Here is a 13,088-nt window from a genome sequence, read left to right on the forward strand (position 1 = left end):
TTCAATGGTCTGGAGCTAGAGGCCATTTCCCATCTTTCCATGGAGTCCAAGGTTTTTGTGGCTTTTGTCGCCGGATTGTCCCACTCGACCAGATAGACGGCGCCATTTTGTGTATCTTTTATAACTTTGAAATATCTAACAGCACTCTCCATCGCAGTAGCTAATTCTAATGGCTTATTGAAGTCTAAACTAGATTCGGCTAGCAAACGCCTTTGGATAGCATCATCTCCAATCCTGCATATTAACCGGTCTCTCGACATATTACTAAAGGACCGTTCCAAATTTGCAATGCTCATGTAATGCCTTTAAAATGGTCACATAGTCAGCTTTTGTCTCCTCTGGAAGCCTGTTACTTGAATTGAACTTGAAGTGCTGCACAGTAACTGAGGGCTTTGGTCTCAGGTGGCTCTGTACAATTTTTATTAACTCGTCGAAAGTCTTTAGTCTGGGACGCTAGGTGACGTAAGGCTGTGGATCAGCCCAGATATTTTGCTCCCACATGAGGACAAAAGGATCGCCCTCTTCTTCTCCTCCCCCACGATGTCATTAGCAGTAAAAATAAACACTAGGCCTTTGACATACTGAGACCAGTCATCTGCAATGGGGTTGAATGGATTGACACACCCAAACTGCGGTATCGTGAATGACTCCAAGGGGACGGCACTTCTGATAGGCTTTCCAGGTAATGACGAATTTAGGTGTTTGGCTTACCGCAGAGTCGCCCTCTCCCTGGGGTCTCTTATAATTTTCTGTCCATAGCCATTTTTCATGTATTTACCAGTTTAAATGCATTTCCGCTTTAAGAACAGTCACTTTTCTTTTTAGCTCTGTCTCTGCAGCTGTTGGCTTTTCTCAACTGGGTTTCGTGCTCTTTTCAAGTTTGGTGGGATCCCCGCGATTGCGATTTTGCAGAGTTTTTAAAAAATTTTAAACTGCAGCACTGCTTTCTGCTCTGATTGACAGCTGTCACCTATTTTAGAAGTTAAGTACAGATACTCTTTTCAATGCATTGCTCACCCATTTTGTGGATTCTCACTCAGGGGTCTTGCAATGCTTTTATCTTCAACGCCACTTTTATGTCTTGGGCAAATGAGTTCATTGGCCAGCTGAACTCCAACTGCTTTCCTACGTTCTCATCAACTGCTGCTTGCAATCAGTAATGGGGAGAGACTGATGTAAGAATAAACAGTAATGGTTTATTGAGACATAGGGCAGAGCACCAGATCATACGTGCTCACTCAGAAACCTCCAGAACTAGTCTTACAGTTCCCAGTTGCCCATGCTGTAGAGTGATTCGTCAGTGCTGGCACATGATCAGTACACTTACATTCTCTTAAAGGGACAGGGTACCTCACTTTACCACATTGTACATGGACTATTGTTGAAGAGTTTCACATGTGGTTGTCGGGTGAGGGCAGTAGTGAATTCATCAATGATAGCCTCAGTGGTTAATTGGTTGTGTTTGCTGCCAATGCTGCGCATGCGCAGTTCTAGTGTTTCGCTACCATGTTCACTCTTTTAGCACAGGTCTGGATGCAAAGTTTCTGAACCTGGAGTGGACATTTGGGCAGGGGGAGTTGGGTGATAGTGGGCATGGGGAAGCAAGGATGTAGAATGTTTAAAGCTGTGGCTTTGATACATTTAGATGTTCAAATCACAGTCATTCCCTACAAGTTGTTTGTGATTACACTGTAACTCATCCCATTAAATTTACACTTACTACAATATAGGATATTAGGATTTGTGTTATGTTTCTCCTTTTCAAATTTCAGTTAGATTATGAACCAAGCCTGTCCCAATTATTCAATAGAAATGTATTATGGCCCACCATCTTGTTTGCCTGGAACATCTTGCAGCAGATGCAATCAAGACATTAATTGCTTTCCTACTGAGCAGTGTGGACCAGTGTGCATGCACAGATGGCCATTTTGCGTTGGCAGGAGACACAGTGTAGTTAGCCTTCCAGCTATCACTGCCTAAACTCTCACATAGAGAATGGCCACATAGATAAGTGTACAATATACCTGTAGAATCAAACAACTTCAAGGAGAGCAAAGGAGAAAATGGCAGGGCTGGAGATGAAAACTATCTGCAAGGAATTTAAATAGGGATCCATATATAACAAGAAGCAAAGCCAGGATATTGTAATCGAAAAGATTATAAGCCCATTTTTGTGAAGAGATATTTTTTGATTGCAAATTAAAGGAATGTGCACTTTTTAGCTACTGTTCTTTCATTTTAGAATATGGCTATTAAGAGATTTAGGTTGAGAAAATGGGACGGACACCAACTTGATAAAGACATTAGCACGTGCCCTTAATGTCTGCCAGAAGTATTCAGAGCAGGCAGATCATGATATCAATCAGCATGCAATGCTAACTTGACACCAGAGCTCAACACTCCTGCTGATGCTCTCTGTTAATCTCGTACAGCTGAACATACACTGAGCAGCAGAAAAACCCTCCCACCAGTGCTGTTTAAAGGGTTCGTCAATTACTTACAAGTTAGTTGCTGGGGGTTGGTTTCTTCCGGCTGTTGCTATAATTCTACACCATTCTGGTACTTTCCATAGTTGTTTCAAGTTACTAACATCTATAGGGAATGGCAGGTGCTGACATACATTTTGCTGAATTTGAGGCTTTTGCACAAATTGGCTGTTCCCTGACATGGGTGCCTTCCTCTCAGAATACAGTATGACAGTGTGAATGAGCAAAGGCCAGGCAGAGTAGGACAAGCTGCTAGGGGAGGAAGGAGGGGGTAAAGATGTATATCTGTATGGCCAAAAAATGTTGATGAAAAATCAGTGCCAACGATTTTGCTGAAAATGATTGAAGTGTTACATTCATTCCTATTGAAGTCTCCCATATATGAAGGCTGTATTTATTATATAATGTGCTATTGATTTTATTTATGGCTGGTTTTAATTTAGCTTCACCATCAAAAGAGTGCAACACAAGCTCTCCGCAGCACTACTTCATCTGTAACGGAGTCAAAGACTGTGAGAATGGCACTGATGAACTCAATTGCACAGACTGTGAGTATTTAAACAATATAAATAAAATACACGGACTGATTCATATTTTCAAAATTCTAAAATGTCAAGTCATCATTTTCAGCTGTGCCCTGCTCAAACATCACCTATAAATGTAAGAATAACCTATGTATTCGGAAGAGGAATGCTAAATGTGATACAAGTGTAGACTGCTTGGACGGAAGTGATGAAATGAGTTGTGGTGAGTTCCATAGTTGTCATAGGGGGGAATTCATTATTTAAGAGTAATTCATCATATTTATATAACTGTGGAGAAATTAAAAAGTAACTTAACAGTGGAGTTTACCGAACGTGTTTTCATTTTGAGGAATTATTTTCTTAAACAGAAGCTGATCTTAAGCAAATCGGGGCCATTAAGGCACTTTAATTGCCTTCAAGTTGGAAATTTTGCATATTCTGATATACAATACCTAAACTTTCCCCAGCTAGTAAGCTAATATTCCCAGTTAAGTATTATTTTAAAGCATTCAGGTTGATTGCCTGAATAAGCAGGAGGAAGATGCTTAATAATGGTAATAATGTGACTGCTTGTAGATCAAAGCTCAAGCATTGACTGTGGTTTCCAGTTTTACTATAATTATTTGTTCTCATTTCTACCATGCAGATTGTGGTAATAAGAGGCAGTGGGACAGGCGAATAGTAGGAGGATTTAATGCTCGTGATGGAGAGTGGCCTTGGCAAGTCAGCCTTCACTTTTCTGGGTCACCATATTGTGGGGCTTCAGTGATAACAAAGGAATGGCTCTTATCTGCAGCACATTGTTTTCAAGGGCAAAAGTAAGCAACAAAATTATTATTACCTGAAATGCTGAATGCTTTTGGGGCAAAAGTGCTATAGTTCTGTTGCAGAGGATTGGAATTCAGGACGTAAGTCTGATACATCAGAATTACAATATTCTAATTTAATTGAATCATAGAATTAGAAAAACGTACAATACAGGAGGCCATTAGGTCCATTGTGCCAGTGCTAGCTCCTTGAATGGGCTGTCATGCTTATCCCCACCACCACCACCCCCACCTTTTTGCCCATAACCCTGTAAGTTCTTCATCCTCAATTACCCATTAACCCTCTTTTAAAATGATTTATGGCAACCGCATCCACCACCTTATCAGGTTTCAGATCCCAACGATTGAGTGAAAAATATTCTCCTCATCCCCCCCCCCAACTTAGATCTTTTGTCAATTATTTTAAATCTATTACCTTTAGTTTTTGATCCATTTGCCAAAGGGAATAATTTTTCTCTATTTACTCCATCGAATCCTCTCATCATCTTGAGAACCTTTAATGGGTCACCTCTTAACCTTCCCCATTTCAAGGAGAACAGTCCTAACCTCTCCAACCTCACCTTGTAATTGAAGTCCCTCACCCCTGGCAACATCCTGGTAAATCTCCCTTTATCTTTTCCAAGGCCTTTATATCTTTCCTGAAGTGTGATGTCCAGAATGGTGCACAATATTCCAGCTGAGGCCTAACAAGTGATCATAAAGTTCGAGCATTATCATTTTTACTTTTACCCCTCTATAAGCCTAAGTAACTTTTAAACCACCTTATCAACCTGCTTGATGCTTTTAAGGATTTGTGTTTATAGACCACAAGGTCTCTCTGTTTAATCTACATATTTCAAATTGTGCTAAATATATTATACTGTCTTTCCAGTTCAATCCTTCTAAAGTGCATTGCTTTACACTTCTCTGCATTGAACTCTGCCTTTCATGTTTCTTCCTATTTAACCATTCTATATCATTCTGAAATCTATAACTATCCTTATCACTATCTATTGTTATGACCACAGTTGGTGTTAATTGCTGCGCAAACCAAATCCCAGAGGGAAACTTGACCTACGGGCCACAACCATTTTTTTTTAATTCTAGTAACGAAGAGAAGATGTATCAATCTCAGCAGTAAGAGGTCCAGTAACTCTTGTGGGATATTAAAAAATTAAGTAGCAGTTTTATTGACCAAAAAAAGACAACTTAAGCACACAGGATTACAGTTACACAATTAAGGTTGGTCTTACAAAACATTCCCCGAAACTCTCCATTTGGTCAAACCCACAAATAAACACTTTCCAGGCAACACTCCCTTATAGATATTTAAATATAGAATTCAGTAATATCACACAAGGCAAACTGCTGTAACTTCAATAAAGGTGTACCACATGACCTGTACCCTCTTCCACTTTGTTTTGGAATTCACTTCAGAATAAACCTGCTTGCTGCAGCCCAAAACTTCTCAACAGCTCAAACAACTCCAGCCATCTCCAGCTTAACAGCTTGACAGCTTGACAGCTCAATAGCTAAAAATCGGCTATCCACAGCAACTCTAACTCTAAAATACCTTTTCCCCCTTTCATCTCAGTCCCATTGTTCTCACATCCCTTTGAAACTCAAATCCTTCCAAATATGAGATCTTTCTTGTTTCCATTTTGTCTTTGCTTTTGGGTCAATAAAAATATAATGTCCCCACCTATGGACTCCTGAAAGATGCAAACATTTTCCTCATTATCTCTGACACTCCTTTGAAATTCAACAACGTCCCAACTTATCTAAAAATGCAAATGTTAGATCTAACTTACTTACTTGTACCTCAAACTTAACACCTTTAACATTTTCATGTTTCCAAACACCCAGACAGCCTGACTCTTAGCAACCTCTTGCCCGGCTTAATTAAATCACTCTCTCTCTCTCACACACACATGCACACACACACACACACACACACACACACACAGACAGTCTTCTTTACAGAATAACAATATTCCCCCAAAATATAAAAAAAATACATTCTCACACTATTACTTTGCCAAGTTTTGTATTATCTACAAACTTCATACTGCTGCTGTGTGCATCTGTGTCTAGATTATTTATAAAATTTGAAAAGAATAACAGACTTGGAACTGGCCCTTGGGGAACACCACTGCAAAGCAGCCCCCAGTCTGAAAAGTATCCATCCACCCCATCATCTGCTTCCTGTCACTGAGCCGATTCCATATCCATATACCCAGCACTTACTTCAGAATTCTATCTTTTTAACAAACCCTAAGAATTATAGGCTTAAGAGGCTTATCAAAGAAAGTTGAACCTTTAAAGATAGAATCGAGGTTAAAGTTGAGATTAACCAAAAACTGTTTAACATAATAACTATTTCCTGAAAGTATTCTACAAAGAAGACACTAGCAACATGTCACTCTTTATATGATGGTAATAGCAACAACGCCTTCACTCCAAAAGTATTTTATTGGCTGAGAAAATCTTTTGGACATCTTGAGGATGAGAGAGCTACTTTATGAATGCAAGTTCTTTCCTCCTTTACTCCTTTATTCAATGGTCTAGAAATTCATTGACAGCACTGCTATTAAAATAACAGCCATTTATATGTTAATTATATGATATAATTCTTAGGCTCTAACCTATTTGTAAAAAAATAAGTATTATGAGTAGTACTCTAATTCATTATGTTGCATAACCTTGTTATAAAATTCTATTCCTGAAACAGATGGTTTACTTTTTCTTTTTTAAGGATGTCTGATCCCAGACAATGGGTAGCTCATTTAGGAATGCACTCTCAAGGGAATGCAAAGTTTGCAAGTGAACTCAAAAGAATCCTTGTCCATGAATACTATAATGGTCGAAACTTTGACTATGATATTTCACTGCTACAACTGAAGAAAGCATGGCCAGATACACTTGCATCAGCAATCCAACCAATTTGTGTCCCTTCACTGACTCAAGTGGTGCCCAATGGAGAGAGGTGCTGGGTGACTGGCTGGGGGCAAAAACAGGAAGCAGGTAAGAATATCATAAAGGAGCAATATTTTACCTGAAATAAAGGACTGTATTAACATAAATCATGTACTGTGGACCTTATTCAATCTTTACTATAGGTTTATACCAGTGAAAAGATTCACTGTTAATTGCAATAATGCTCATACACTGTACACTATTGAACATGTCCACTGCTTCCATCACTGGCAACTGTTTTAGGCTGAGTAGGACAGTTCGCAGACTTGACATTGTGCTGACCCTGAAATGAGTTTCCAACCACATAGCCATGTGATCATTAAGACTGCTATCATAAATGTGAAGTTTATAAGATTGTGAGGCCCAAAGTGAAACATACTGGGTGAAAAGTGTAAAATGTTACACCTGAAAACAAAAGCTGGGTTAACTGTGGATAGACTTTCAGTCTCTGAGATTTCAGAGAAAAAGAGAGAGGGAGGCCTCACAAATAGACAGAGGAATATAGCTAGTGTGGTCAGCAGAGAGGAGAGTGTGTCTCTTCTGTGAGCTACCAGGCAGAAATGTGAGAGGAAAGATGGTCTCTGGTCAAAGAGATGCATCTCGTAGCAATCTAAGGAATCTGGTACAATCAATCTGGGTGTGGGGGGGTGGGGGGGGAGTGGGGGGGGGGGGGGGGGGGGGGGGGGGGGGGCGGAGGAGGGAGGTGGATGAATTGCCAGAGTGGGCCTTACTGCTGGTGTTCTGTTCAGGGTTTCTCTGGGAACTGAGAGAAGCACCTTTTGATGCTTACTTGACATTACGACTCATCAAAATGGGGGTGGGGGGTGGGGGGGTGGTGTCGGGAAGTAAACCCTTTGGAAGCTGGGAGTGATTTTGGACTGGCTTCTGTAAAAACTGCAACTCTGTGGATAGGGGGAAGTGAAGTGTAACTGTGGTGTAGATTTTTCGGTCATATTAAAAAGTTAGAGGGGGTATCTTTTCTGTACTTTAGAGTATTAGTTGCCTACTAGGTGTGTTTATTCACCGTAGCCTTTAGCTCATTTGTTACAGTAAAAGTGTTAAAACTTGAAATTTTGTCATGTCATCCTATCAGTCAGCCGCTAGGAATTCAATATCTTTTCAAAAGTTATCGGCTTCTACAGGGATCGTAACGCTGTCTACATCCACCTCTGTAACATCACTCAACTTCAACCCTGCCTCAGCTCATCCGATGTTGAAACCCTTGTCCATGCCTTTGTTACTAGCTTCTAGACTTGACTATTCCAATGCTCACCTGGTCAGCCTCCCGTCTTTCACCTACATCCAAAACTTTGCTGTCCTTATCTTAACTAACACCAATTTTCATTCCCCTTATCATGTCTGTGCTTGCTGACCCTCACTGGCTCCCTGTCTGACAATATATCAGTTTTAAAATCCTCATCCTTGTTAATGAGTCCTTCTATGACCTCATCCCTCCTCCCTATCTATGTAAACTTATCCAATGCTACAAGCCTCCACTGCTGTCCTCCAATTCTGGCCTCTTGAGATTTCCCTGATTTTAATTGCTCCACCATTGGTGGCTGTGCTTTTAGCTGCCTTGGTCCTAAACTCGGGAATTCCTTCCCTCTCCTCTTTTATGATGCTCCTTAAACCTATCTCTTTGATCAAGCTACAGCTCTTGGACTGCAGCAGTTCAGGAAGACAGCTCACCAACACCTCCTCAAGGGCAATTAGGGATGGGCAACGAATGCTGGTCTTGAACAAAAAAAGGAAATTCTGGAAAAACTCAGCAGGTCTAACAGCACCTGTGGAGAGAAAAAAAAAACAGTTAACGTTTCGAGTCCATAAAAGAGTCTTACTGACTCGAAGTGTTAACTCTGTTTTTTTTCTCTCCACAGATGCTGTTAGACCTGCTGAGTTTTTCCAGCATTCCCTGTTTTTGTTTCAGATTTCCAGCATCCGCTGTATTCTGCTTTTATCTAAATGCTGGTCTTGCCCTTGTTCAATCAATAGTCAGAAATGAAAGTTGTCTTGCAATATTATTTATTTGTGGAAATAAAGTGGTGCCAAAATAATAAAAGCTTAAAAATGACTGCAATATTAACAAAAATGTTTAAAACATTCATTACACTTCCCTTTCTACTGTTTAAAGGCTGTTTTAAGCCATTAAAAACAATAGGATAATAGCTCAGTTAAAACAATGGATAGAGAATTGTTATACAAATGTGTTAAACAGAAATATGCTAGTAATGCAAGATCTAAGCTAAAAGATAATGAAAGCATTGAATTATGAAGGGCACAGAAATCTCAATGGCATGGTCTTGGTTGGACATCCACTGGTTGTAACTCCAAGCCTACTACAATAATGATACCATAAAACATTACATCCATCTACACTAGCTATGCCAATTTTTCCAATTATGAATTCCTATGTCCATATTTATAATGGAGACTACCTTTATTACTCTGTAATAATACCCTCCTACTAGTGGTGGTGCTGTGTATCACATCAGTTTTGCATCTCCCAGCTCCTCAGCCTATACTGTGGAGAAGATTTGCAAGCTGTAATCAACTCTAATACATTCTTTCTCAAACAGCTGTAAGTTTTATAATCTAACTATAAATATTAACATAGAATTTAAAGCACAGTGCTGATATTTGTAAAAATACAAAGGCTTTAAAATGGGGACTGAATGATAGCTGTCCAATTATCCATCACTCTAACTTGCTGCACCTGAAAACTACACTTTTAGATGGATTTCTGTACTTAAAGAAATTGAACTATATTGAACTTTGTGATGTCAAATTGGAACTGTCATGTAATGTACCTTAACATATTTTATGAATAAAGTATAAATTTTGAAAACAAAAAAAAAATCTAATTTCCAGCCTGGACAAACCAATAACTCTGGATGAGCTAAGGCCTTTGAGAAGAGTAAAATTCTTGGAAGCGATGGCTTACCGGCTGAGTTGTATTCAACTCTGTGGGACTGGATTGGCCCAGACATGCTGGAAGTGTACGAGAGTATGCTTCTGGCTGATGACATGTCGGAATCCTTGAGGAAAGGTTTCCTCATCTACAAGCAGAAGGGGGAAAGGGAGGAAATTAGAAATTGGTGGCCCATCTCAGTGCTGAATATGAATTATAATTCTGTCCAAGGCCATTTCTAATTAGGGTCAAGTCTGTTCTAAAGTTAGTGATCCACCCTGACCAAACCTGCGCTGTACCTGGGTATGTGAGAAGTCATGAACGCTACCAGTGTCCTAGACGACCACATGTGGAGGAAGTGTTGCAAGCTGCAGAAACTTGAGTTCCAGGTTCCACAGCTCGAGCAGCGGATGGAGTCACTGTGGCCCATCCGTGAGCCTGAGAGTGACGTGGATAGCACGTTTAGAGAGGTGGTCACACCGCAGCTTAGGATCTGGAGACAGAGAGGGAATGGGTGACCGCCAGGCAGTCCAAGAGAAGTAGGCAGGTAGTCCAGGAGTCTCTTGGGGTCCCGTTCACAAATTGGTTTTCTATTTTGGAAGCTGTGAGGGCGCTGGTTCTTCAGAGGAGTGCAGTCAGAGTCAAGTTTGTGGCACCATGGATGTACAGGAGGGGAGGAAGAAGAAAGGAAGAGCAACAGTGATAGGGGATTCATTGGTCAGGGGAACAGACAACCGTTTCTGTGGCTGTAGATATAACTCCATGATGTTGCCTCCCTGGTGTCAGGGTCAAGGAGGGTGAACAGCCAGAGGTCATGGTCCACATTGGTACCAATGACTTAGGTAGGAAGGGGGATGTGGTCCTGCAATCAGAATTTAGGGAGATAGGTAGAAAATTAGCAAGCAAGACCTCAAATGTAGTAATTTCTGGATTACGCCCAGTGCCACGTGCCAGTGAGTACAGAAATAGGAGGATAAGGCAGATGAATGTGTGGCTGGAAAGATGGTGAAAGGAGGGAGGGCTTTAGATTCCTGGGACACTGGGACTGGCTCTAGGGGAGGTGGCACCTGTACAAACCAGATCGGTTGCACCTGAACAGAGCTGGGAATGAGTTCTTTGCAGGGCGTTTTGCCAGCGCTGTTGGGAGGGCTTTAAACTAACTCGGCAGAGTGTGGGAACCAAGAGAAAATATTAGAGAGGAATACCAAGATGCACAAAATACTGGGAGGGACAGATAGCACTAGTATAGAGAATAGTAAGTTAATCGGTAAAGTCAGAGTAAGGGAGAAAGTAACAAAATCTAAATCAGGGTTACTATGCACGTGTGTAAATGCACGGAGTATAGTAAATAAGATTGGGGAGTTACAGGCGCAGATTGCCACGTGGAAATATGATGTTGTGACGATAATAGAGACCTGGCTCAAGGAAGGGCACAACTGGGTGTTAAATATTCCCAGGTACAAGGTGTTCAGAAGAGATAGGAAAGGAAGGAAAGGAAGAGGGGTGGCAGTATTGGTTAAGGAGAGCGTTGCAGTGCTGGAGAAAGAGGATGTCCCAGAGGGTTCAATGACAGAATCAATTTGACTAGAGCTAAGGAACAAAAAGGGTGCGATTACATTGCTCAGTGTATTCTATAGACCTCCAAGTAGTGAGAAGGACGTAGAAGAACAAATCTGCAGGTAAATTACAGAAAGATGCAAGCATTATAGGGTAGTTATAATGGCTGTCATTAATTACCCACGTGTAGACTGGGACAGTGATTGTGTAAAGGGCAGGAGGGGCAAAAGTTTCTAGATTGTGTTCATGTCGTTGTTCTCCCCTAGAATAACCAGCTTGCTCACGAACACAGGACCCCAAAGAGACACTCTTGATGTCAGAGGATCACTGGGCTTTAGATGCACCTGAGTCACACCCACTCTCTGCACCAAGCACCAGCACAGATACTAGCACCTCGGTGGGCATTAGATCTTCGGCTAGATCAGTGCACAGCAGTGAGGGCACTTCACACTTGCTTGAGGAGCAGGCGGAGGCAGAGAGTGCCCAGGGCACCAGCAGTCGGAGGATGCTGGAGACCAGGACAATGCTGAGTCAAAGGCAGATGATGAGCCTCTGGAGTCATCCGTTAGGCAGCAGATGCTGGACGTCCAGTGGGATGTGCAGGAGGATCTGGCGGAGATCCATGAGGGTATGCATGCCATTGTCTCTGTTGTGGAGGAATCCATGTAGAGCACGAGCACTGTGTTGACCCTCATGGTTGAGCGCACTGCTTCCTCCATTGAAAGAGTGGCGACTCTCATGGAAAGGCAGCTCCGGGGACAGAATCAGGGGTTCCTGGGGATGCGCTCGGACCTGTAAGCCCTCACACAGGCAATGGCCTCAGGAGGTCAGTGCCATTGTGGGAGATGGATGAGGCACCCAGTATCCCAACTAGGTGCCCGTCCATCAATGGCAAGCAGGGAGGTCCAGAGCAACCTTACGCTGGTGTATGAGCTGCTTGTCATCTCTGCGGGCTCCTCTCAGGATGCTCTGGATGACGGCCAGTGATGGGGAGGAGGGAGTGAGGAGGGGCAACAAGCCGCAGCACTCACAAACGTAAGTTTAAGGCACCATGAGCACAAGAGGGACTGTTCACAGGTGATCCTCTGTTCTGCCTTTTTTTGTTAATATGTTTACTCGTGTGACCATTAACATCATTTATTGTTCTGTTCATCTAAGATGAGTGCCAACATGATATAAATTTTCCTTTTGTCTTACTGGTCTGAGAATGCTTCACTTATTTTGTAGGTGCAGGGTATGCCAGAATCTAATGCTGGATGTGAGTGACTCTAAACTTTATTGCACAGGCACTGAGTGGACTTTGGGTTCAAATGAAAGGGTCATTTGAAACATCCAGGATAGAGGCGGCACCCCTGGCATGAGGTGGAAGCAGATCGTTGGCAGCCTAGCTGAAAGTACGTTGAATCTAGGTGCCCCTGATGTCCCTGTCTCAATGAAGGATCCAGAGATCTGCATCCACGTCCTCACCGTGCTCCTCACTGGGCTCCTCTTGTGAATCACCACTGGATTCATCATCTGTGGCCTGTGGAGCTGCCTCAAGATCTTCTTCCTCCAGTGGTTCCCCCCCTTGCCAGAGTCAGATTGTGGAGAGTGCAGCATGAAACCACTATCAGTGACACCCACTGTGGGGATTATTGTCGTGCTCCCGCTGAACAGTCCAGGCATCAGAAGTGCAGCTTCAGAAGACCTATGGTCCTCTCTTTCACCATCCTTGTGGAAGCATGACTTGTATTGTAACGCCGCTCTGCCTCTGTTCTTGAGTGGTGGAGAGGCGTCATAAGTCACTCTTTCAATGGATAGCCCTTGTCACCCAGCTACCATCCATCCAGTC

At 42.1% G+C, this 13,088-nt stretch overlaps 1 protein-coding gene across 1 annotated transcript in view; it reads left to right on the forward strand.

Annotated features, from left to right (window-relative positions):
* tmprss7 (transmembrane serine protease 7) overlaps positions 1–13,088 on the forward strand; it is a 60,104-nt gene that overhangs the window by 38,475 nt on the left and 8,541 nt on the right. Inside the window, exons 7-10 of the mRNA XM_078560016.1 lie at positions 2,930–3,034; positions 3,117–3,233; positions 3,657–3,828; positions 6,572–6,840. Of these exons, the coding sequence (XP_078416142.1) occupies positions 2,930–3,034; positions 3,117–3,233; positions 3,657–3,828; positions 6,572–6,840 (663 nt within the window). The remainder of the gene's footprint in view (positions 1–2,929; positions 3,035–3,116; positions 3,234–3,656; positions 3,829–6,571; positions 6,841–13,088) is intronic.

This window comes from Cetorhinus maximus, chromosome 16 (assembly GCF_964194155.1).
Source record: "Cetorhinus maximus chromosome 16, sCetMax3.hap1.1, whole genome shotgun sequence".
In the NCBI taxonomy this organism is placed as follows: Eukaryota; Metazoa; Chordata; class Chondrichthyes; order Lamniformes; family Cetorhinidae; genus Cetorhinus; species Cetorhinus maximus.